The following is a 26,928-nucleotide window of genomic DNA, read 5'->3' on the forward strand; positions in this document are numbered from 1 at the left end:
TGTCACATACAGCTGCTGGCTGGTGGGACCCCACGTGGTTCCTCGGAGCAGGACGTGACGATGTACCTGGGCCTGCTCTACGACACATGGTGGGCTGTCTTTGGGGATTCTGTCCCCCGAGGAGCTGGTCTGTCTAAACGTCAACATGCCCTGGCATCCTGATAGACCTGCCACATGGAGCCTGGGACCCCACTGTGTGTCCACTTCTCCCATCCTTACTGCCCCCACCCCGCCATCCAGGTCAGCGTTTTCTGAGCCCAACCCCGAATGGTCCGTCTGTCTTCCGGCCTGCCCACCTCCTCACCAGCACATGGTAGATATCTGTACAAAGAATGAAGCAATGAAGGAACAAAAGAGTGAAAAAAAAGTTCACTGCTTTGGTCAGCCATTCTCTAGGAGAGGAGAAATTATGTTCCAGGTAGCAGGAACAGGACCTGGATTGGGGTTCAGACTAACGAACCAACAGAACATTGCCTCTTTGTAGTTTACAAATAATGAAGGGCTGTGTGGGAAAAGGCCACAACTGTATTTTCTCAGCTACACACCACTGATAAGGCAACAGCCTTTCCGACCGAAGGAAAAAAATATTCCATGAAGTGTGTACAACACGTGGGAGGCACACCCACGTTTCAGAAGACAATGTCTGGGGGAAAGAATGTGCCTAAGTGTCGGCAAAGGCAGTAGTTGGATAAATATGGTGGGTGCGGTCCTAGCAGGTGTTGGCGGGGGTCTCGCTGGGAAGCCCTCCTACCTGGGCACGGTCTGCCTGGGGAGTGAGAACTCTTCAGTTCTGCCACCCCTATACCTACTCCCAGAAAAGATGGGAGAACATGCTCCCTTCTCTTTGGCTTCTGTGGTGGAGCGTGGGGGCTTCTTGGCAGACAGTGGCCAGATGTCAACCAGTCAAGGCGGGCCTGACTATTAGGGTCCAGCTTTTCTAAGACAAGAGAGTTAGGAGATCACATCGGAAGGTGAATGTCATAAAGGGGACCTTCTTGCCAGTGACTGTGAGTCTGTTTCCCCACAAAAGAGCCTGAGTCACACTCCTTCCTTCTACTGCAGGCGGCTTCTCTGCAGACTGTTTCCTCTGCCTGAATGCCCTGTTCCCACCAGAGGGGACAGTTACTGCTTTCTGTCACCCACAGGCCATTTCCCGTTCTTTGGCGGCAGTTCTCTGATTTCTTCTGGGCAAACAGAAATGCCAGCTGTTCCTACATGCATCGGCGTGATGCTCATTCTCCTCCAGTCCCTGAGTTGGCCCTGACAGGCCCGGCCGTCGAGCCAAGATGAGCCAATGAGACTTTTGCTTAAACTGTTGGGGTGCTCTCTTTACCCTGAGCTGACCTGTGGATACAGCTTGGACCTGTGGCCGCCACCACACCAGGAGGCACCCTGCCTGGACATGGAGAAAGTCAGGAAGTGGAGAAAGGCAGGTCCTCACTGACAATGTGGTCCCTAGATCCAGCCATACCTGAAGCCAGATGCCCTTCATCTTCTCTGTGACGTTTACTTAGCAATGTTCTTTTTGAATAATCCATCTTGACTGGGTTTCTGTCATCTGCAACTAAAACAGTTCTGACTAAAACAAGATCTCACGGCCAGAAAGTGGCAGCGTGTGGATCAAAGCCCAGGATCTGAACCACGCTATTAAACTGGCATCATCTCCTGCTCTAACTATGCCAATTCCTAGCAGCAACCTACACCCATCACCAATCCCAACAGCTAACATTTGCTCAGGCCTTGACAGCCCAAAAACTGCTCTCACCCACACCATCACTTTCTTAAGAAAAGAAACTAGATATACTTCACGTACCATAAAATTCAACCTTTTAAAGTATACAGTTCAGTGGTTTTTAGTATATACGCAAGATTGTGCAACCACGACCACTAATTCCAGAACACTTTCATCACCCCAGAAAGATACCCATTAGCTATCTCTCTTCCTTTCCCCCTCCCCCCAACTCCTGGCAACCACTAATCTGCTTTGGGTCTCTATGGCTTTGCTTCTTCTCAACACACATCATCACTTTTAACGCCATAGGAAACTTGCTAAGTAGCCACTAGAGAGGGAAGCACTAGACAGCAGACTGGCTAAGACTTTGGACTCTGGTGTTGCCTGCCCAGCTTCAAATCCAAGTGCTGATTGACTAGCTGTGTGACCTTGGGAAAATGACTTAGCCTCTCTGAGCCTGTGTGTCTTCATCTGTATAATTCGATAAGCTTGACATGAGGATTAAATGAGTCACTACATCTAGATGCAGTCAGGGGTCCAGGAATCGCAGCTGTTTCTATTATCATTACCTCATGTTACTGATGAGGGCAATCAGGCACAGAGGGGTTAAGGGGAGGGCCCAAGGCCACACAGCACAGGTGGCTGGGCCCCAAGTCTCCCGACTTTTTCCATTACACCACACTGGCCTAGCTGTTCCTCCACGAAAGCTTGGCCCTTCCCATACTCTTTGAGCCAAGTTACTTCTGAAAAAACCAAGGCTACTCGCCAGACAGGAGGGAGGGGAGGGTGGAATCATGAAATCATCGAGCTTTAGGGTGTTGCAGCCCCACAAGGGCTGGCCTCCTTGCCTGGTCCTTGGGAACAGCTGACTCTGGCCTTGCCTTCTTCCAGTTTCCCCCTCTGGGGTGCGGGGGTGGAAGGCAGGCCATTTCCAGGATAGCAGGACCCTCTGGAATCCCATGACTTTCCCATTCCAGCCACCCATCTGGGATTCTTTAAAAGCTGCTGAAACCTGTCTTTGGACAACTTTGTTTCAGGAGGGCAGTCTGAGGCAGCTATTCATGCTACAGCAAACCCCTAATTATTACCAATTATTCTGAGTGGGGAAGAAAACCTCACTTGTAAGTTCTGGTGAAAATAAGAAAGTTGAGTGAGAACAGGAGAGTGGAGGGAGTCCAGGCTCTGGGCCAGAGAGCCCCATGACACTCCCCTGGGAGGCATTCCCAAAAGACGTCACCACAGGCAAGTCCCATCTTAGCAGAGGGACAACAGATGACAGCTAACACACTTACTGAGCAAGGCAGAACTCGGTCACAATAGACACAGGAGAGAAGCACTTTCATTCTTAATATGCAGATGGGGAAACTGACAGAAACTTACAGACGTGACACCAAGCTGAGACCTGAACGAGGTCTGTCTAAGCCCAGAAGTCAAGGTCTGAAGCCCTGGGCTGTAGTGGAACAGGGAACTCGAATCCATCACACCCTGCCATTTCCCTGTGTGCTTTCAGGGCTTCCTCCCCATGCCATTTTCACTGAAACTCCCCCTCCAGCTGAGGCTGTACCAAGGACCTCCCACCTCGGCCACAGCTGACAGGCTTGGGGTCGGCTCTGACCCAGGACTCAGATAGTCAGATTCTCTCTCCTGGAAACCGGAACTAGCACCTGGAAACTGCAGTGCGTTGACAACAGAGAAGGACATTTCCACACTTAGGCCAATGGGCAAGTGTAGGAAGCTGGTCCAGAGAGGCTGCTGGGAAAAGGATGCTGGCTCGACGACGGGAGATCCTGCAGCCACAATGACACCCAGCCAGGGAGCTGCTGGGCCTCTGGGGGGTCATTCTGTCGCCGGTTCTGAGCAGTGAGGCCAGCTGTATTTCCTACTTTGGGTTCCATGGGGGCACACCTGCTTCCTCCCATCAAACTGCCCCTACGTCTCTCTTCCTCTCTGAGCTAGTCGAGTGGGTGTTTGCTCTGTGGGTGTCCAGAATTCCTAGGAGAGCAATCACACTTGTCATTGTTCTCTGCCCCCTGCGTCCTTTCTTGGAAGTTTCACACAGGTAAGAGGCCTCTAAAAGCAAAATACAGGTAGCCCTCCCATTGCAGCCCCTCAGTGCATGAAAAGTCAGTCTAGCAACTTGCAAAATGTTTACCCAGCGTTCACGCTTTGATCTGCAGACCTGCTGTAAGGGATCTGGGTAAGCGGGTGTGGATCTCGGTCATTCTCACTCAGGACTGTGTCTGCTGCTCATGGCGGTTAAAGGCACTGGGCTCACCGCTACCTTCTGCCCTTCCTCTCCCCCAGGGTTCAGCCCTTCCCTGCCCGTGCCTGCTCCTGCCACGTCCATTTTAGACAGTATCTTAGCATCTTTAACATACAGCCTCTTTGTGTATTTACATTCAGTACCTGTTTGCTGCAGACCAGAAGAAAAACGTCACTTGCATATGATCCTGTGATTCTGTTACATAGTGAACACAAAACATCACATTCTAAATACTTCGGTACTGTGTCTCCATTGCTTTACATTACGCAATGACTCTTGGCAGTTTGTTAGGAAGGCGTTAGAGACTATTTTAGAGCTCTCTGGGGAAAAGGTTAGGAGCACATTGTTATTGCCCCTCCCCCTTTAAAATAATGGAACACAGGCTCTGAAAATTCTCTGTTCAACACTCCCAGGAGCAGATTAGGTCCATACAACCAAGGAGGCCTGTAGTTAATATCAGAGAGCACATGTGAGGCGAGGAGACAGGCTGGCGTGGGGAGGCCGAGGGCTGTCTTCTGCTGGCCCAGCAACGCCTACTTTACATCTGATCACAGCTGCTCTCTCCAGGGCTCAGTCCCCACCCTGACTCCAGGGGCAGAGTAGGGACCCAGAGAAGCCCACAGTCCTCAACTATCCTGATAGGCTTAGAGATGAGCCCATGAAACACAAGACCATGTTAGCTGGGACTTCAGGGAAGTGACCTTTCAATCCTTCCTGCTGAGTGTGAGCCCAGAGCATTTTGTAATCATGTAGGATCTGAGGATAGAGCCAACACCATGGAAGGAGGAGCGAAGAATAAGAGGAAGGAGCTGGGTGGAAGGCCACAAAGGAAAACCCTGGATCAAGCTGTGCCTGAAGCCCACAATGTTTCTTCTCCAAGGATATTCAGTTGCACCAGCCAAAAAATCCCTGTTGACTTAAGCCAGTTTGAATTGGGTTTCTGTCACCTGCAACTGAAGTGTCCTAACTGGCACACAGAGAAAAGGAAGGTAGTCAGTTCAGGATGAGGCCTTGCGTCGGCCTGTGAAGTGACAAGTTCTTCACCACTGTCTCGTGGGTTCAGGAAGGAGAACCTGTGGGTTCAGGAAGCTGGGCAAGTTCCCATTTACTCCCGAGGCCCATGTTTTCTAAAGGACTTCATTATGTCATACTGGGCCCTGTGACTTTTCATACAGACACACTCGTTTGAGTTGCTGGCTTTTGGTGACATCAAGATAAAGCTACTGCCCCACAGATTAGAGTTCTTTTACCCCAGTGGGGATGGGATTACACTGAGCTGTCCACATTTGCCTGGCACCCTATGAGACTGGTGGCGCTCATGGTGGTTGTTCATTCGTTTGTTCATTTGTTCATTCATTCATTCATTTATTCACCAAACCTGACTAGACACATTTGAATCCTTGAATAAAACATTAAGAAGAGAGAAGATGATGAAGATGTGGGTCCGGTCCTCAAGAGTCCCAGTCTAGAGGGGAAGACAGACAAGCAAACAGCTTGAGTAGAGTCAGGACAGAGGGACACACAGAGCTGTGAGGTGCAGAAGAGGCAGCCCTCGCTGGCTGGAGAACACAGTCAGACCAGGCTTCCTAGAGGATGTGAGTCCTGAAGGGCAGCAGGAGTTACCCGAGCCAACGCATGGGTTAGGGGGGCATAGGGGTGTGTGCCAGGAGAGGAAGGGCAAACGCAAGGCCTCGGGGGTGAGCGTGGTGCCCTCAGAGCTCAGCAGGCATTTCAGGAGCTGAGCTCAGAGATCAAAGTGAGGCAAGAGATGTGGGTCTGTCTTCAGAGCGGAACGGCCCCAAGAGCTCTGAACACGCTCAACAAACTGAGCTCAGCAGCAAACACGATGACAGCTCACAACACAAGTTCAAGATCTGCACTCCAAAGGCACAGATTTCCAGATCGCTCTCTATTCTGGAGCAGTCAACAAGCAGCCTTTTTTTAATTTGGAAAAGACTGACTACAAAACGCAAAGCAATGAAGCCCATTACTTCTGTCGCACCGTGATGGACACCTCTCCTTAACACGGCACACTCCACAGAGTTGCCTGTCATCCTTGCACAAGTCCATGCTAATCTTCTCTGTATGGTTCCAATCCAGTACATGTGATGCAAACGTGAGGGCATGGATGTTATTTTTAATTCTAGGAAATAAAAATAATACTGTACGTCCATTGTGTCGGGGCTCTGAAGTCCAATTAAAGTCTTTCCCACCCCGCAGCTCACTGGAGGCCCCAAGTCCTTACCTGGAGGTCAAAGAATTTGCTGTAGCGCCGATAGATGGCCTCCGTGGAGCCACTGGACCACGTGACCCGGATAATGTAAACCTGCGGAGAGGGACAGAGGACACAGGTGTTAATACCAAAGTGGGGGAGGGCGCGCTTTCCATCTCCAGGACTTGCAAGCAAAGCACAGGGCTCAGAGTCACAAAGACCTGGGTTTGAATCTCAGCTCTTCTGCTGATCGGCTGTGTGACTTGAGACAAGTTACTTGCTCTCTCTGAGCCTCCGCTTCCTCCTCAATAAAATGGGTATAATAACCCTCACCTTTGGGAGTTGTGCCGAGGACTAAGTGAAACCAAGTATGGGAAAGTGTGAGTACCCTGCTCAGCTCAGGAGGTGCTGTGATTTTCAGCAGGGTAAGGATTTCTTGCCAATTTCTCCATCTGAGAGTTGGGCTAACAGCATCTGCTTCGTGTGATACTGCGAGGAGCTGGGGAGACTGAGGATGGGAACCACTTTACAAACCACAGGACCATGTTTCCAACCTTTATCACAAGTCACAACACACACAGAAAGTAAAAAATACACTGATGACATAGCTGGGCAAACGGAGGTGGCAGCTCGAGGCCAAGAAGCCCCTGGCTGGGGACTGGCGGCCCTGGACACCCCCCGGACACTCAAAGGCCAAGCGATCAGCACACTATGACCTTTTCTCGCTCGCACAAATTATCTGTTGTTACAGGGTAGTTTTGCCAGTTAAAAAATATGCATGTGAAAAAGCTCTTCGGAAACAGAGAAATGCTATATAAACATGAGGGCTCAGTGCTGTTAGAAGCCATGGGGGCAACAGGCAGGGTTCCTGCCCTCTGTGAGCCGAGGGTTAGCTGGAGAAACGACACATACATGAATGAAGATAAATAACACGTGGGCAGTGGACATCTGTTACTTTTTCCCCAGTATTGATGAACCTTTCTTCCAACCAGAGCACCTTGACTTTTCTTCCGGGAACCTCCTTCCCCACCTCAGCATAGTCCCTTGGATACAGATGTGGGTACTATTCACTATCCATGGTGATTGGTTGAAGAATGAACACATGACCTGTGCAGGGCCAATCAGAGCCAGTGCAAGTCAGCCCTGGGACTTTTGCTCTGACACTTAAGAGACAAGCCCAGAATATAACACATCAAAGATCCCCATCACTGGGAGATGTTTAAGCAAAGTGTGAATAACCATTTAAGACAATACCAATGTGGGTTAAAAAACAAGGGGGAAAAAAAGATCATCAAAAATTATATTTTTTCTTAAAACCAACAAAAAGAATACACTCGTAAATGGAAAAAAACTCTGCTTACACAATTCATTCTTGATCTTTTGTTCACAATTTTTCAGGTTCTGTACGTACAGTACAAAGACTCTGCAGCAGGCCTAATTGGCTTATTGGAATGAATCCCTGAACACAAGTTGGTGTCTGCCTTTTTAGGCATAGATCTAATTTTTTAATGAGAATTGTCCCGGCACAAAGCTTTGGCCTTGCCCAGGGTTTGGGGGCTGGTGCAAGAGCATGTACACTGGGTTCCAATGCCAGCCCTGCTGCTGGGCGAGACTCACAAGGTACCAACCTCTCTGGCTGCAGTGTCCTCACTAAAACAGGGACAATAATCTCCCCTGATAATCCACCACAATGACTAACGTACATGGGGCCCTGCCCAATGCGTGGCACACACGAGGTGTGCACAGAGCAGCTGTCCAATATTCCTGCTCACCTGTAGCCCCTTTCTCCTTCTTTTTGTAATAGCACTTAATTTCCTTGGAAGACCACTCCTCTCCCTCCCCTTGTCTTTGGGAGAGGGAGTGGGCACGTGTCCCAGGCCTGGCCAACCAGAGCACTGCTGTCCCTGGCCACACGATGGCTCCCCTGGAGCCAGCATCCTGGACATTTCACTGACACAAACCAAAACCTTCCCTTTCTTGTTTAAGCCAGTTTGAGTTAGTTTCTGTTCCTTGTAACCAAAGCAATCCTAACACATCAACCTTGGCTTTTACATTATATTGTAAACCAAGTTAATACTCAGTGGACTGGCATTAAGAAATGAAAAGTGGATTTCTTCATGGCAGCACACTCACAACAGCCAAAAGGAGGAACAAATCCAAGTGTCCACGGATAGATAAACGGAAATCAAAATGTGGCATATACCATTATGGACTGTCATTCGGCCTTAAAAACGAAGGACATTCCAACACATGGCACGACACGGATGAAGCTTGAAGACATTATGCAGAGTGAAATCAGCCGGTCACAAACACACAAATACTGTATGATTCCCCTGATATGAAGTCCTTCGTCAGTTCACAGAGACAGACAGCAGAATGGTGGGTGCCAGGGGCTGGGGGAAGGGGATGGGGAGTTAGCATGTAATGGGCACGGAGTTTCAGTTTGTGAAAATGAAGAGCTCTGTTGGGAGATGGTGGTGACATCTGCACGGCAAAGTGACTATGCTGAATGCCACTGAACTGTACACTGAGCAACGGCCGAAATGGCAAAATGTATGTTACATATACTTTATCACAATTTTAAAAAAGGAATAATTTTTTAAAAAGCAGATTTCCTTTAGTGATTTACATAGCCCATGTCATGTTCTCTGGAAATGACACTAACACTTTTTTCATGGTATAGCCCTCCAAACACATGCTATATATCTGAGAAAGGACTTCTATCCGGAACATGTTAAAAAATTTCTCAAAACTCAACAGTAAGGAAACAACCAACCTGGTTATAAGATGGACAAGAGATCTGAACAGACACTTCATCAATAGGTGCAAAAAGATGTTCAACATCGTTAGCCATTAGAGAAAAGCAAATTGTAACCATGTCAAGATATCACCAGGCATCTACTTAGAAAGGCTAAAATAAAAAAACACTGACAAAAACAAGTGCTGACAAAAATGTGGGGCTACTGGAACTCTTATACATTGCCGGTGGGAAGACAAGACGGCACAGCCACTCCGGGAAAGTTCTTGGTGGACACTGAACCACTGGGTGAAAGGCCACTGGAGAACAGGATAGTCACATGGTGTGAAAGTTATCACCCCACGATTACATTCCCAGCAAAACACATCCCTTTTCAATGGAGAAATCTGGCAGTCACAACTAACCAGGTGATCAAATAGCATCACCAATAGAACAGTCAGACACTGTGTGGCCCCTGAGATGATGCAATATTTTCTGGCAAGTACGAGTATTGTCGCCAAAATGTTTAACCTGAAATCAAGCCTCTTGTTCTAAGTTCCAATTTATAGGAAATATAGCAGACAGAGGAACAAGCTGAATGACACCAGAAGGAAATGATCAGACAAATCCAGAAAGTGGGATGTTCTACAAGTCTACTGAGGGAGTAGCCCAAATGTTACTTCCTCCAGAAAGCCCTCCCTGACTGCTCCCTCCTCACCAACATAAGGTTGGGTCTCCAGACAAATGTCTCCTTGGCACCCACTTCCTCATGACAGTCAATCATACTTTACTGCACTGCCTGAGTGGATGCTTTCCCACTAGGGTCTAAGTTTCATGACGGCAGGGAACGTGCCTGTCCTGTTCACTGAGTGCTGGGTGTCCGGTGACGAGCATGATGGAAAATCTGTCTTGTGAGCAAATGAGGAAGAAATCCAGATGCCAGGAGGTTGAGCCCTCGCAGACGGGAGTGCCCATCCTGGGAGACCTGTGGTCTGTGCGAAGGGAGCCTGGCTGTGTCTGTCAGCTCGTCCCACCCCTTTGCCTGTCCCCTCTACCCACTGTCCTGCTTCATCACCCCCCGCCCCCCTAACTTATGCCGAGAAGAGCAAGTCTCAGGGAACAGCTGGGACTCCCTCCCTCTGGGAATGAGGAAGCACAGAGACCACACTGGTGTCTGAGGGACACAGGGTTTCCTCCTGCTGCCCCACAGGAGGCTTTGAACAGGAACTAGCCACCATCAAAATCCCTTCTTACACAATCTCCACAGTGGGGCCATTCTTACACAATCTCAGCAGTGGACTCTGTGATTCACAAAGTCCAGGCTTTCCAGGCCTGGGTTTCCCACTAGGGCTCAGTGTCACCAGAGCCAGAAATCCTGGGTTTCTTCACTTCCTCTAAGTCACTGAGGAGGTGAACTGGTGGCAAGGGGCGAGCTGTGGGGTAGGGGTGGGCCTTGGTCTCTCCCAAATCCCCACAAGCGCAGGCTCGGCACCCACTTCCCACATTTTCCCAGAGAAAGATGAAGCTCAGCAATGCAGTGACTTGTCTGAGGTCCCAATGTACGAAGCGCAGAGACTCTGGCCCAGGTTCCGCCCAGCCCCGCCGGCCTAGCTGCACCAGGGGCCATGGCTGGACTGTGGGCCAGCAGGGAGATGCCTGCTCGTTCTCCTAACTGCTGTGAGCGCCTGCCTGCCAGAAGGCTGTGGAGTGCAGGGGTTGACGGCCCGGATTCTGCTTCCATCTCAACTAGCTGTGTGGTCTTGGGAAAATGGCTTAGCCTCTGTGCAACTCAGCTACTCCTCTGTGAAAAACGGGGATCGTAACAGTATCAACCTCAGAGCTGGGGTGACGATTAACCGAGAATATGCATGTAGAGCACTTAGCACGTGTCTGGCACATGATAAATGTTCCATAAATAGAAGGTGTCATTATCATCATCGTGACATAAAACTGAGGGAGACCTCGTCTCTGCTCACTGCCTCTACTGACGCACCTCCCACAGCCACCCACCTGTCCCCACCACCCCACGTCCCCTGTCTTCTCTGGGCCCCACTGGGGTGCAGAGGCACTGCCCTCCACGGTGCCAGGTATGCAGGCCCCGCTCCTCTGAGCCTGGGGCACAGGTTCCCCCAGCTGCTGGGTGAGTCAGGGTCCTGTGCTCTCCCCACGGGTGTTTGTGGGGAGGGCCCTCTCGCCTCCCACCCTTGGGCCTCAGCCTGAGCAGAGGGGAGCTCCATGTCTGGCCCCACACGTGAGCCTGAGTGGTGCCAGCTTCAAGTGCCCTGGCCTTTCCTCCTCTACCAGGGTTGGGGACTGTCCCAGAGAGTCCTGGGTCAGTCTGACCTTGCCAGGAGCTGCACTAGGAGGTCAGAAAACCCCATCTGTTCAAGGACAGGATTAGGTGTCCTGTCGCCTGGGTCACAGTGACCCTGTCCTCTGAGGACTGCCCTGTCCTGGGGCCTCCAGAAGCCACTTTTCTTCAACTTAGACTGCTTTTAGAAGACAGAAACGAAGCCCTCTGGCAGATGCCTCCAGTTCATCTGTGGACCCCACACTTGAGAAGCACCACCTGTCCTGCCTGTGCCACAGCCACAGCTGACTGGCCCAGGCAGGCCAGTCAGGTTGTCTCTCAGGGATCTAGAATTAGACCTACACGTGTCGGCTCCCTCCCGAGCCACCACCGCCACACTGTGTGACAGACATCTGGTCTGCAGAGAGGCAGGGACAGCCACGCGTGGCTCCTGCCAGCACTCCAGTTACTGCTTCCAGGGCCAGCCGGTCCACTGATGGCTTCTGCGACACACGACAGGGTCCTGGGCCTTCCCACTAATTCCCCTTTTGGCGTGAAGAGGGTTTTTGTGCAACTGAAAAAAATTGTATGATATACAGGGGGAAGCTCAGGTACCAGGTAGATAAAAAGAACAGGTTAATACAATGTAACCTCAATCCCCCCGCAATCATGTACATTATATATAAAGGTGAGTGTGTGTGTACACATGCAAGTATCATCTGTAGTGATCACGTTCTATAAAGTCATCGTGGACACTGAGCAAATACTGGACCACTGCTTCTAGGGGAAGTAGAGGGTTAGGGTCCTGCGAGCCTCTGGCCACATTTTAGTCAACTCATCAATACACAGCCTTGCGTTTCTGTTCAGACACCTTATTTAACATGCGCTGGGAATTCATTCACACTGAACTCGTGGCCAACAGCTCTGTAACTCACGCCTGAATGAACCTCCTCTAACATGCGTATTTTCCCCATAAGGCACATCCCAGCCCTCCTGAGGTTAGGAACACAGAGAGCAGGCACTTCAGTGCCACCTTTCGGGGCCATTTTAAATGGTGAAATAAATGACCAGCAAAAAGCACCAAAATGTAAAGAAAAATGTGGTACTAAAAAGAGCATGAAAAAGACACTCGCTTAGAGCATAAGAGCTGAAACAAGAAGGTAGAATGCCACCTTGCTCAACCTCAGCTAGGAACGTGCACATCGGGCGACACAAATTTTTGGCTGTTATGCACATGCCCAGGCCTGCGAGTGACTTTAAAGGTGCTACGAGTATTGATGTTGGATTACAAGTAAATTTTATCAAGTAGACAAGTTCCCAAATATGGAATGTGTGAATCACACAATTGACTGTACTGTATATAAATGTGTGTACGTATATCTGTCAGACACATACACACACAGTTTGCTCTGGGTTGGTAGGAACATGAAAGACTAAAAAATTCTGTTCTTGAAGCTTTCTTGTATTTTCCAGATTTTCTACAATGTCTTTTATGATCAGAAAAAAAAAAGGGGTCACTTTCCTAGGAGGACAGGAAGAAACGTGCTGTGGCCCTCAACGCCAGGCCAGCTTCTCTCATTACCCCAGCTCAGTCGTGGGGCCGTCCCTCTGGAACATCCTTCCAGACCAGAGCACCTACTGGGCGCAGGGACAGCTGACGGCATAAGTGGGAGCGTACAGGTGGGGTGAGGGGAGTCGGCAATGAGGCCTCAGCCCGGACCTCAGCGTTAGGGCAAGTTCTCTGCCTCTTTGAGCTTCCATGGTTCTCAGGAAAATGGGGATAAGGGTGCTTGTCCTTTCTACCTCATGGGCAATTGTACAAATTGAATGCAATGTACTTTTAGAGCTCCAGAAATGGAATCTACGTTGGTTAGAATCTCCACTTCTGGCTGGGACCAGAGAGAGAATGTTGGATGAAGGCTGCCTAACCCTTTCACCCTCACCTTCCTTGGAAGGTCCAACCCAGCCCAACGGAGTGGGGGTGCTGGAGGGCCCCCATTAGCACATAGAAATTTAGGTCCCGTTTCCAAGTGACAACAGTCAAAGGGTCAGTTCATCCATGAATTAAGATCTAAACCAGAACAAAGCTAAGAGGACCGTGAGAAACACCAGGAGCCAGGCCTGGGCGAAGCTAAGCAGTGGGCAGAAATGGGGTGCGTGCCCCACATGCCCCCAGTAGCTCTGGTTACGTGCCACGTCCTGTGCCTGCAGGCCCACTGGCCCCGATCTCTGCCCATGGCCGCAGCTCTGGGACAGGTCCCAGAATCCATCCCCAAGGCGGGAGCTATGACACAGCTGCTGCCCCACCCCGGGCCTCAGGGGCGCTGTGATCTCATATGTCTTCATCATGTGAACTTGAAAACATGAGAAGGTCTTTTTGCTCGTGAATAAAATCTCTGAGGCTCAAGGGAACGTCCTCCAATCTCACTTTGCTTTGCAAAGCCATTTGGTGGGGCTGAAATTCCAAGTTGTTTCGTAATTAGGAGTGGGGCGCCACATCGGTCACCTGTTGCAATGGCCAGAGGTTTGATTCTGGGGGATTTGGGAGTGGGGGTGGGGAAGGGTCTGGTCCAAGGGCTTTTCAAGATGATAATCTTTCCTTAATCACTGTGTCTCTAGGGATGAAGGAGCTAGCTTTAGGTGATACGGGGACTCAACACTAAAATGTAGGCATACCAGAGTGAGAAAGTTAGTCTCTGCCATTCACTTCGCACCGGGCTGGCTCAGAAAGCGAGCAAGAATGGCTTTTCAACACCCTCTCCACCACTTGCTGGTCTCTTTTCTTAAAGAAGGGACAGAAGACCTCAGGGCAGGAACGCTAGCCAGGAAAAACTTCAACACATTGATTTTCTTTTTCCTTCGTATTTAGTTTCCTATTTCTAGCAAGTGCTATTGGTTTTCCATGTATGGTAGACAGCTCAAGTTTCCCCTTAAAAATAATTTAAGTGAAAAAGTGAATCCATTTGGAGAAAAATACTGAATTCAGAATATATAGTACAGGGGGTTTGCAGACATGTCAATCACTGTGCTGGTGCCGGGGGGGAGGCTCGGGAATGAGGGCGGTACTGTTTTCGTGGAATTCTTTGCCATTCTCACTCCATCTGGAGTTCTGTTGTTTATACGCCAATGAGCCCACAACATTTCTGTAACTGGAAGCCCTTTCTTTCCTGGCTCTGCAATGCTGGGGGCGGCCTGGAATGACCTGGGAGATGGAGCAAAACATCTAAAGAGGGAGCGCCAGTGGGGCACGGGGACTGGGGCTGTTTTCCTGCAGGGGCTGTGAGAAAGGAGCACCAGCAAGACAGAGTGATCCATTAGCAATGTCTGCCATGGGCACCGGATGGCCCAATGTGCATGCATGGCCTCTGTGATGTAAACCAACACCTCCATTTTACAGAGGGGGATAAAGAGGGGACAAGAGGAGCAGCGATTTGCTCTGAGTTACACTCTCAGCTGTGGACTCTTTCCAGTTTCATGACAGTGTCCATATTTCTTTGCAAGATCCTCATGCCCCTCTGGGCCTCCCGCACAATGACTTGCACAGATGACTTTAAATCTAGAGAGTTCTTGGAAGTGATTAGGCCGCCAGTCAAACCGGCCTGCAAGAAGCCCCAGGGTCCTGGGTAGGAGGGCAAGTTTCTGGGCTCTCTACCCTGGTTTCCACTGGGCAGTGCCACTCTGAGCTCTTCTGCATATGGAAGAGGGTGTCACCCTACAGACCCACTCACCAGACCTTGTGAGTCCGCACCAGCACAAGACAGCCATCTTTGGAGCCTCCACACAGAGACTGTGCTCCTCCATTGTCCACAATCCTCCTGGGCCTCCACAGGCCAACAGCAGTTGGTGCTAAGACTTTAAAATATTTGAAAACCCTGCTCTAGACCATCGCTTATTTTATAGTTGGAATTATGAGGCCAGAGAGGGGAAGGGACTTGCTAAGGCCACACAGCAAACAGGGAGGAGGTGGAACCAGACGTGCACAGCAGAGCTACGAGGTAGAGGGAGGACGAGCTGTCTCTCGTGTAGCACACTGAGGGGCTAGGCTTCGGCTCAGAGGCCACACGGTCTGCAGCGAGGCCTTAGCCCAGGACACCGAAAACTGTCCTGTTCTACAGCAAAGCAATGGAAGTACAAAAGCACATGCAGCCCTGAGGTCAGCAGCAGTGTTAGTTTCAAGATCCAGATGAGTCCACTTCCCGCAGAGAAGGCTCCCAGGAGCATGTTGGAGGGTGCCCAGGAGTCTACAGGCCCCGGTGAAAAACAGCCCCTTTCAAAGTTGGGTGCGATCCTGCTCCGTCCCAATCCAGCCCCCACACGGATGGAGGGTGCTCGGAGCAGCCTGGTAATAACTGGCTGGGCTCCAGGTCACTTCTCTGGCAACACGCAGCTCTGGCCAAAGGTGGAGGAGCACAGGCTAAGGGGGAGGGAGAGAAAGCGCAGGCGGGAGGAGAGGGCACTGGCAACTGGGCGGCCTGGCAGGCTCTGCTCAGGGAAACGTGATTCCGCTGCTCCCCGTGGAGCCCCGAGCTCCCTCTGGTTCCGAGGTGTCGGCCCTCCCCAGCTGTCTGCCCAACATCTGGCCTATGGAGGTCAGCTCCCAACCTCTCCTTAGGATCACAACACCCTGTTGTGTTTGATTTCCCAACACCGCAGCCTGGCATTGCCACCGGAAGTGCTGAAGAGCACGTTTATCCTTTCAGAGAGAGTACATTAAAGTTATTCCCGGAGAAACGCGGCCAAATGTCACAACGCCTTTGAGACCTAGGAGGGAACTGAGGGATGACAGAGCCAAGGTGAGGGGGAACCAGGACAGAACCAGGGCTGGCGTTGGGGCACATGCCGCTACACGGGCCTGTGCGGGGTGCTTTACGAACACAGGGCGCAGTCCTCATGAAATGCCTGCCAGGAGGGGGCCGCCCTGAGGGTGGAGGAGACCCGGCACAGTGCTGCCTGAGGTCATGCAGTTGGGAAGCGGGTGACCTCAGAGGGTGACATCAGGTTCAATCCCAGCCCCTTCAGCCTCTGGGGTCCCGTATCCCTTCTCCCACATCCCCAAGGCCAGGCCTCGGGTGTCCTGGCCTGAGGCCAGCGCTTTCCTGTCCCTACCACAGCGTCAGAAATCACCAAGGGCAGGCGCCACCGCAAGCGACACACTGGGGATGGCCGGCTGCCAGTTGCCTTTTTTTTCAATCTTTTCAATTAAGTGAATGCTTGGAATGGGGCCCAAACACAAGTGCTCGTGCTGTTAGCGGCAGATGAGACGCGCCGGGTAAGGGCTACGTGCTGACGGCTCCTTGTCCATGGGGCACACGTGCGTGTGCAGGTGCAGTGGAGCTGAACTTCTCTGCTGGCACCTGCGCAGAGGGGTGCCAGGCCAGGTGGGCGAGGAGTGCCCTCTCTACAGTGAAAATCGAATCATGTCTCTCTCCTTCACTGGAAACACTTCAGTCATTCATTCGACAAATACAGACAGAGCACCTACTGTGCACCAGGCTCCCTTCCAAGGGCTGGGGATATGGCTGCGAATGAGGGAGACAGAAGCCCCTGCCCCTCTGAAGCTTTCAGCCCTGTCAGGGAGACAAGGAAGGCATGTCGTGGGCTTAGGGGGCCTCCTCCACTCCCACCTGGCTAGGCTCCCTGGCCTCCCAGACCTGGCACATGCCACTGCCTCTGGCAGGAACATTTCTCCCTTCACCTGCTTAGCAATTCTTCACATCTCAGGTGTCAGCTTACACTGCTCTTAGCAGGCATTGCTCGGAGTGTGTTGTTCTATTTGGGTGACTGTCGCCGCCACTCTCCTGGGAGCCCTTAAGGGGCAGGGCCAGGTCTGTGTAGTTTGCCAGTCCTCCCAGTGCCTGGTGACATGGGGCTCTCAGGAAATGTCTAGTAGACAAACAAGCAGACAGACAGAGACAGACAGACAGATGGACAAAAAGCCTAGACAGGGCCACACAGTCGGACGTCAAAGTGACCTCACTCAAGGCTCTCTGTGTCAGGAGAGCAACAATGCTCTTGAAATGGCTGAATGAGCAGGTCAACTGCCAAGGGTACTAGAAACAGAACCCGCTTTGTGACAGAGGAGAATGCAGGCATGGGGCCCAATCCTAGAGGAGAAGTCCACGTTTCACCCCAGGGTTTCTCTGAACAGGCAACAGAGAAACAGAGCACAGCACGGGAGCAATTTCACTCCAAGTGGAAGCATCACCCTGTGGCACTAGGAGTCAGGCCAGCCCGAGGGAATTCTTTGGGGTGATGGAATTGTTCTGCATCCCATCTGTGCTGGTGGTTACAAGATCCTAGGCATGCATCAAAATTCATAGGGTGCTAAACCAAAAAAGGGAATTTTCCTGCATACACGTAAATTGAACATTATAAATAACAATCACACTTTAATGTCATTTAAAAAAAAATAAACAGGATAGGCACTGGCTTTAGAGTAGCTGGGTATGAATCTCAGCTCTATAGTTTGAAGCTGCTGTGTGATGTTGCAGGTCACTTCATGGCTCTGAGCCTCCATTTTCCCATCTGTAAAATGGAGAGAACAACAGTACCTACTACTTTCTACGGTTGGCTGAGGATTAAATGAGCCAAAGCACAGCAGGTGCTTGGCACATTGCCTGACTCCAGGCAGCTGGCAGAGCTATCACTGAGAACCCCATTACAGAGATAAGGCACCGGAGGCTCAGACGGAGTCTGTCTCCCCTCAGATCTTTCGAAGTCAGCTGTGTTAACAGGCAAAGTCAGGAATGTCATGCTGTGAAACCCGATCAACTGCCCCCTAATTGTGAGCCCACACATATAGTGCTGCCCACCCTTGGAGCCCATCTTCCCCTCACTTCTGGAGTCTTTCCCTGATGGCAAGCAGCAGGTACGGCTTCCTGGGCAGGCCAGGCTGAACACCTCCATTTCTCTAGACCAAGACACGGAACTCGTGGAAACAAGCTGATCCAGGCATGCAGCCCCAGCCCGGACCGCTGGCTGCCAACTCACGGCCTCGCACACATCTGGCCCAAAGCGGCACAGGGAACTTGCCAATGGCAAGCAGAGGTGCTGGCAGCTGGAGCCCAGGCTCAGTTGAAATCAACCTGAAGGCTGGCTTTCTAGGAAAGCCTCCAGGGCAGGCACTTAGGGCTTGTGGAGATCTCCAAGGCTGCCAGGCCTCTGAGGAGCGCAGGGCAATGCAGGAAACAGAGCTGAGAGATTTCAAGTCGGGCCTTTGCCTGTGTTAACAGGGCTGCCTAGAGAGAACTGGACATCCAACAAGAGCACCCACTGTGTGCAAGGAATACATGCAGGAGGGGTAAAGCTGTGCAATTAATGAAGAAGACTCAAAATGGGCCACATTGATAGGGCTGATTGGGCACTACGCTAAGTACTTTGTTTATGTTATATCACGGGATCTTGAGACTCAGAAAGGGTAGCTGGCTTGCCCAAGGTCACACAGCCAGCTTGCAACAGGGCCAAGATCTAACCCAGGGTGTGACATGAAGGTAAAAGCCCAGGATATGTGGTCAGATGGGTCTCGGTTCACACCTAAAGGGCCCAGTACAGCGCCTGGTGCACAGTAGGTACTCAAGAGAGAAGAATTAGTAGTATTCTCTCATAGGCCTCAGTTCCCTAAGAAGCACTTACAGCTGCAGTGGGAGCGCAGAGGTGACGAGGGCTAATTCTGCTGGTGGAGCTCGGAGAGACTTCCCAGATGAGGACACAGTCGTGCTGCGTCTCGAGGGATGAGGAGCTCTCCAGCTGCGGAACGTCACCTAGTAACGGGCACTTGCTAAATCCCCAACTCTCAGGAAACCCTAGGGAGTGAGGCGCATTATTCACCCCATGTCACAGCAGAGAAAACTGACATTCAGAGAGGTTAGGTCACTGGCTCAAAGCCACACAGCTGGTTAAGGAGGATGCCAACATTTGAGCCCAGGTTTGGTTAACTCTAGAATGCCCGTTCCTAAGCAAGGAAACAAATGAGTTACATGGATATAAGCAACTGTGCTCACTTCCTCTGGCTCCCAAGAACCGCAGAGCTCAATTCAAATCCTGCCACCACGACTCACCAGCCAGGTGATTACATGAGGCCACACGTGTGAAGCCCAGCACAGCGCGGAGCGTGTAGTAGGTGCTTTATAATGTGTAGCGTAAATGAGCTCAGAAGCCAGGGCATAGCTCTCACCACACTTACAGCCACCCCCCAATAGCGGTTCTCAAACCTGGCTGCTCAGCACCCTTGGGGGTGCTTGTTAGAAAAACCAGAGTTTGACCCTCGCCGGCTCCTCATACTGCCTGGGTTCAAACCTTGGCCCTGCGACTTCCTAGCTGCATAGGCCTGGCCAAGTTCTGTCTCAGCCTGTTTCCCCAGCTGTGAAATGGAGGCGACAGGGGTCCTTAGCTCACAGGCTGAGGGTAAGGACTAACTGACTCAATGCACACAAAGCCGTAAGCCAGCGCACCTGACATAGCACAGCAGGCAGTGAGTTTGCACCCAGGCCTTGCTGCCTCTACCGCCCGTTGTAACCACTAGGACACAGTGCTCGGTCTGGGGCCGGAAGTCATCACGAGGAACCTGATTCTGTCTCAGTGAAAGGCTGTCAGCAGCCATCACTCCAGAATCACAGGACCTCAGGACTGAGAGGGACCAGGCAGTTATGGCTTCATTAAGGTACACACCCGGCACCTGTTCTGGGTCCCGCCCTGGACAGTGAGGGACTCAGGGCCTGGTGGGACAGACGACTAGACCCATAGTATGGGTGCCACGATGGGGTTGGAGCATCGCAAGCCTCAGCCTCCAAGCTGGGCCCTGGCTGGGTAACAGGCAGAAAGAGGCTGTTACTACGATGGTCTTGGATGCTCCCTAAACAACCGCCTCTCCCCCCAAGTCCAGTGTTGTCTTCCTGAACCACTGGGCTTGGGGACATGAAGGAGGAGAAAAGAACCAGACGAGAATGTAAAGGGACTGACCTCTGGGGACAGACCCTGGGGACAGCTACCTACTAGGGCTATCCTTAGGAGGTCGTGGGACTGCGTCAGTGGGTTCCAATCTTTGTACAGCCAAGGAGCCCCTTTTCCTGCGTGAAACCACACGTGGTTCCCAAGGGCCAGGTGCTGTGGACACCCTTGGCCACCCCGGCACCCATGCCCTGCCGGGCTCCTCATCTGGCAGAGGCTCTTTCTCCAGCCGCAGTTTGAGCCCCCCATGTGGACTTTGCTGCCAGCTTCTCGTGCTTCAAACGTAAGTCTACCAGACAGAACAAAGGGAGCAAGAGAAGCAGCGTCCCTACCCTCTGCTCCCACCTGGAAGCTTTCCTGACTCGCCATCCTACCCTGTCCTCTCCTCTCTACAGAAACCTAGGATAACATAAAAATATAATACAACTTAAAACAACGTAATTGCTCACAACCACCAACCATTTACATGTGCTTCCTTCCCGTCAGGCTGTCCTGCTTCCGTTCCATAGGAAGGCCCAGGGAGCTCGAGGAACGTGTCCAGTCCGGCTGGTAATAAACAGCCTGAGGTCTTAACTGCACATTTTCACCACCAGAGAGGATGCTTTGGGCATATTTTCTTCCCAGGCCTATTTCCTATACATTGAAGTATTTTTCAAAATTAAGATGCCATTGTATATACGATTTTTCTTTTTCCCTTGCATTATATAGTGAGGATTTCCCCATTTCATTAAAAATTCTTTGAATAAACCATTTTTAAAGGATCCTTAATAGCCCACCATAAGGCTGTATATCCCTTATTTAATCATGTCTCCAATGACAAACATGTAGGCTATTTTCAGCATTGTTTAATTACCACACTGCTAAATATCCAAATATATAATTCTTCAGGGAAAACGGCTATAAATCTTAGGGGGTGTATCCTGGGCCAGTCCATTTAGAGTACGTTTCTCAATGTGTGGTTATTCCAGACTGCTGGTGTTATAACACTTGGGGCTGCTTATTAAACATGCATGTTACTAGTCAGGTAAGCTGGTACATACTAAGAGGTATACCTGTTTATTCAGCACTTCTGTGTGCCAGGCACTGCTCTAACCCCTTTATATGGCATAACCCACAGTAAGTATTATTCTCAGATGAAGAAACTGAGGTACAGAGAAGTTAAGTCACTTACTATACAGATCACACGCTCTGCTGGTCAAACCCATGCCATCTGGTTCCAAGCCCAAATTCTGGAACTTCTATCCAAAAGTCTCATCTTTTTTCTCCACCACAGACCCTTCTGGCAACCTGATGAAACCTATGGATCCTTTCTCAGGAGGACTTAAAATGAATAAAATAAAGCACACGGGATTCCAAATGTAACTCATTATACTGAATTATAATAAAAATGTTTCAAAGAATAAAATTATAAATCTATGTACACTTCTATTAATGCAATAAATAACAAAATCTAGAGGTGGGTTAAATACCACCACACTTCTGAGGTAGTGATGAATGTAAATGATCTGTGGGAATCTATGCAACAACTGTAAAATGACATGAAAATATCGATGAATTTCTACTGGTGACAGTCACAGGTATCACTACTATCACTGAGGGTTGTTGCCTTCATTTATAATGAAGGGAATGCGAAATTACTGTTGGAGGTTAGACTAAAGATGTACTTTCCGGGGCCGGCACGGTGGCTCAGGCGATTGGAGCTCCGTGCTCCTAACTCCAAAGGCTGCCGGTTCGATTCCCACATGGGCCAGTGGGCTCTCAACCACAAGGTTGCCGGTTCAATTCCTCGAGTCCCGCAAGGGATGGTGGGCTGCGCCCCCTGCAACTAAGATTGAACACGGCACCTTGAGCTGAGCTGCCGCTGAGCTCCCAGATGGTTCAGCTGGTTGGAGCGCGTCCTCTCAACCACAAGGTTGCTGGTTCGACTCCCCCAAGGCTTGGTGGGCTGTGCCCCCTGCAACTAGCAACGGCAACTGGACCTGGAGCTGAGCTGCGCCCTCCACAACTAAGACTGAAAGGACAACAACTTGACTTGGAAAAAGTCCTAGAAGTACACACTGTTCCCCAATAAAGTCCTGTTCCCCTTCCCCAATAAAAAAAAAGATGTACTTTCCTCTCTTCTAAGCTCAAGGACCCTCTGAATTCTACCCGTATGAGGAGCAGCTCGGCTAGTCAGCTTTCCCTGTCCCAGCACACCCATTTCCTTTTGATCCCAGCTAAGAGCACACCTCTCTGACCCCGCAGGGAAATGGGCCTCACCCCAGGCGTCAGACCCCTTCCCTGTCCCCAGAGCCCCACACCAGGCCCCGTCACAACCCTTGTGCTGTGGTGACATGTTCTAAACAGATGGTGACCTCTGCGAGGACAAAGGCTGCCTGGTCATCTCAGCCTCTCTCCGGCTCAGGGCCAGGCCTGGCCCAGGGCAGACAACCCACATCTGTGCAATTGACTGGCAGCCAAGGGTGGCCCGAAGCCACAAGCTGACGATTCACACCTTGGCCGGGAAGGAGGAAATGGTGACGCCACCGCGTGGGTTTCTAGCTTTCTTTGCCAGAGCAGTAAGTTTGGGGGGAGGAGAGGTACGGGTCGATGCAATTCTACCTAATTGAGCAGAATAGAAAGTATTATCCTTATATGCTTTAAGGCAATGTTTCCCTTCGAATCTGAGGGTGAGGTGACTACCGTATTTATAATCAACAACAGGCAGCAGAGCCAAGTGTGATCCTGGGCAAATTACTTCACCTTTCTATGCCTCAGTCTCCACATTTGTGAAATGGGCCAACACAGCAATACCCACATAGCAGACATCTGTTGTTTCCGCCCACCCTGGCTCCATGCCCCCTTCTTCTAGCTGCAGTACCCTGAATCTCCTACAAGGACAATCCCTCCTTCCTGCTACTTGGACTGTCAACCACAGTCTCCCACCCTTGCCTGACCCAGGGATGGTCAGGTGATCTGGCTGGGCCAATCAGATTTTGCTCTTCCTAAAACTAGACTTATGAGTGGCCATAAGGACTGAGGGATGGAGCAGCAGCCTGCCTCTGGTGATGCTGATGCCCCCGGGACTTCTACTCTCGGGAAGGTGCCAGCTGCCAGGTCCTTTCCGTGACTAGGTGGAGAGTTTCCCTTCGATTCTGTCAGAGCCATCATCCCAATACATTCCCTATGGCTTCAATTAGCCAGGTCTGTCTCTGTCACGTGCAACCCAAGAATCCTGGTTAATATTCCTTGTATCACAGAGCTGCTGAGTGGACTTGAGCACATAATAAGCACTCAGATAAAGAATAGCTATCCGATGATAATAATAATAAATTTGTTTTTTTTAAAAAAACTTGTTTTTAAGCCTTGAGAACAAAATAAATCTGGAATAATTTAATACCTCCCACACTTCAGAATCCCTACTGGCTTTCGCAGTCCCCTCTCATATTCCCCAACCCTCTCTCCTTCTCTGACTCCATTTTTTTGTCTGCACACAGCACACCTTGTAGACAGGTGCTCTCTCCCTTCAGCCTCCCAGGTTTGTCTGTGCTTTGCCTCCTCCGGGTTCCTGTGAAAGGCCTTCCTATCCACCCATCAAGCTGGCGGAGTACCTCTGAGTACCAGCTCCCCCCAACTACTCCACGGACTTCCAGCGTGGACACCTCTGGTCCTGAGCCCGGCCCTCCGCCCGTGTGTACTGAGGGTGGGGTCCACGCCTTGTATTGTTTTATGGTCCAGGTCCTTCTGGCCCACACCTGTCAAGCTTTGCCTCCATCACTCAAATCTCTCCTGCTTTTTTCAAACACGCCACATGCCAGGGTGTGTACTCTTCGCCCTCCTGTTCTCTCTGCTTGACATTCCTTCACCCTCCTCCACGTGGCAATCCCTCTCTGCTCTGTGACCTGTGTGGGTCATCTCATCTCCGCTGCGCTGTCTTCTCCCAGTCCTACTTCCCAGAACCAAGGGCACAGGCCTCTGCTCACTCCCCAAGTTCTAGACTAGCCCTGAAGAGCCCCATCTACCTGTCTCTCTCAGGCCACTGACCCTAAGGTCTCAGGTGTGCGTGTCTATATAGCACCCCTGTCCTCAAAAGTACCTGGCCCTGGAGGGACTTACATTTGTGCAGTGAATTCTCAAGAAACATTGTGGTTTTTCTTCTCCCAAGAAACACTGCTGATATTAAAAGTAGAAAGGTTTCTTGGTGGCTGTTTTTTTGAAAGTGATAGTTCTGGCACCATTCCCAGATAAAGTACAGGATGCCCAGTAACATCTGAATTTCAAATATACAATGAATAATTTTTTAGTGTAACTATGTCCCTAATATTGCATGTTGATCTGAAATTCAAATTTAACTGGGCATCCTGCACTTGCACTTGGTACGTTTCGCAACCCTCACTCTGGGATGGCCTGAGAGCAGCTGCAGAAGCCGCTCTGTGGGCTCTGTCCACATGACAGGAGACATGTACCTCTAGTCCCTTTTCCCTTCACCCCTTGAAGGCGGCCCTGGGCATGGGCTCACCACCCACCTGCAGGCCTGCATCTGTACCAGCAATGATGGGGAGAGAACGCCCTGCTGTTTGGAGAATGGGGCGGAGGATCAATGGCTGTGCAAAGTTTGGGCCTGCGGGCTCCTGGCAGAGGCAGAGTCCCAGAGGCATGAGCCACACCAGCCCCTCCCTGCCCACTGGCCCACTGCCGGAAACACTGAGCCTCCTGAATCTATCACATCAGCCCGTCCCCACGTCATGGCAAGGGGCAGGGATGCCAGCTCCACCCAGGGTCTCCCTGACCCCACCACAGGGCCCCAGCTTCTGGGCATGACCCCAGGCCAGGAGATCCAAAGACAACCATCCCAGCAGAACCCTTTCCGAGGCATTCTGCACAAAATCTCACTTAATTTCCCCAACAAAGCCACTCACTTCCCAGAGAAGTCTCAGGGCCAATAATGAGTGAATGACAGAACCAGACTAGAGCCCAGTCTCTGAGTACAGAAACCACGTTCACAACCCTCCAACCATGTGGCCTTCTGAATAAGCCCATTTTCGGTCCTTGGGCCACGGTGGGTGCTCCCAGTTCACGGCCTGCACCCACCAGGCTAACAGGATGCTTGGCCTGTCCTGCAGCTGCAGTGACCCACAGCTAGCCTTACTCTCCGAGGAGGAGGAGAAAACTGAGTCCTGCAAAGCAAGACCCTTTCCCCAACCGCAGCTCTTTCTCCTAGGAAAACAGCAGGCACAGTCTGCGACGAGGAGGTGAGTGTCCTAGACGAGAAGGACAATGAACAGTGCGGCCCCCAGTCCTTGCATGGCAGCTCAATAACTGTGCTGCTTGCTGAGTCCCATGCACTTCTGATGGGTGACAAGCGGATGTCTGAAATGCCCCGGGGAGCAGGCTGCAGGGCACAGCTCTAACCTGGATGATCTTTCGGGTGCCCCCGTGACCGTGGGGTACAGACCACAGAAACCAGGGCTGCGATTCTTTCCAACCCTACTGAGCTGCAAACGCTATGGGACAGGGCCCGAACCCACTGAGCAAGGAGCATTTTAAGTAGAAAATAATCTGCTCAGGGCTTCCCTTGTGGTATTCTAAACTCAGCTCTGTCTACTTCTTGGGCTCTTGGACTGGAAACCCACACCCGGAGACCTCCCTCCGCGGCGGGATGGGGGCAGAGCCTTGGAGGCGGGTGCCTCCCTCGGGAGGACAGGCTCTCTGAGCAGCTGGAGAATCCCACCACTTCAGGACAGGCTGGGCGGCAGGATATGGAACCCGGCTGGAGCCGCCACAGCCTGGCACTGCTTTTTCAAGCATTCACTGCTTTTTTATTTTTACTAAAAACAGGAATATGTGTTTACTGCAGAACATTTGGAAAACAGAGAAAAGCATAGACAAGCAAAAAAAAAAACCACAAAAAAACAAAAAGTGACACATCCTATCAGCTATAGTTTTGGGCTTACACAGACACATATTTTCATCCTTGATTTGTAATCAGGTGGGAATCTGCCTATGTTGTTTTGCAACCAGCTTTTACTATTTAATATTCCCACGAAAGAAGACAGAATACACTTTTACCATCTTGATGGTATTGTAGCATGTGGATATAATACATTTTATTTATCTTGTTTTCTACTGATGGGTAGTTAAGTGGTTATGAACTTTTTATTATCATAAATGACATTATGTTTGTACATTACATTCGTGTAATATATATATTAATATACACACACACTATATTAGGCTACTATACTACGACAGCTCATCATATTGAGCTCTTACTATATACTGGGTCCATTTAATCCTCACATCAGCCCTATGAAATTGGATTAGGTTGGTGCAAAACTAATTGCCATTTAAAAGATTAAAAATTGCAAAAACTGCAATTACTTTTGCACCCACCTAATAGTATTATTCCCATTTTACAGATGAGGAAACTGAGGTGCAGAGAGGGTAAGTAATTTGTGGTTACACTGTTGGTAGGTGGCAGAGGAGGTATTTGAACCCAGGCTGTCTGGTGTACTTTCTCTACTTACCAGAAGCAGGGAATGGCACAGATTCAAAGTTTGAACTAACGTGACATTTAAGTAATCTGAAGATACGAAATCCCCACCCCCTTTGACCTTGAGACCACAACAGGAGCCCAGAGTATAAGAGAAACAGGCTGAGGCACCTCCTACTGAGATGACGGTGTCAGGTGAGATGAGGAGCCTGGCTCCCTGCACCTGTCCGCCCGAGGGATCAGGAGGGCGCAGTGCAGCTGATGAGGCCCAAGAAA

At 50.6% G+C, this 26,928-nt stretch overlaps 1 protein-coding gene and 1 non-coding gene across 3 annotated transcripts in view; both read right to left on the reverse strand.

Annotated features, from left to right (window-relative positions):
* SH3PXD2B (SH3 and PX domains 2B) overlaps positions 1 to 26,928 on the reverse strand; it is an 84,506-nt gene that overhangs the window by 51,117 nt on the left and 6,461 nt on the right. For both annotated transcript variants that reach the window (XM_074313901.2, XM_019741295.3), the window contains exon 2: positions 6,241 to 6,321. In XM_074313901.2, the coding sequence (XP_074170002.1) occupies positions 6,241 to 6,321 (81 nt within the window). The remainder of the gene's footprint in view (positions 1 to 6,240; positions 6,322 to 26,928) is intronic.
* LOC141567423 (U6 spliceosomal RNA) lies at positions 6,015 to 6,119 on the reverse strand. The gene has a single exon (XR_016021453.1). It is a non-coding gene; the product is annotated as a U6 spliceosomal RNA (small nuclear RNA).

The sequence above is a fragment of the Rhinolophus sinicus genome, chromosome 5, assembly GCF_057876585.1.
Source record: "Rhinolophus sinicus isolate RSI-liver-muscle chromosome 5, RSI-T2T, whole genome shotgun sequence".
Lineage (NCBI taxonomy): Eukaryota > Metazoa > Chordata > Mammalia > Chiroptera > Rhinolophidae > Rhinolophus > Rhinolophus sinicus.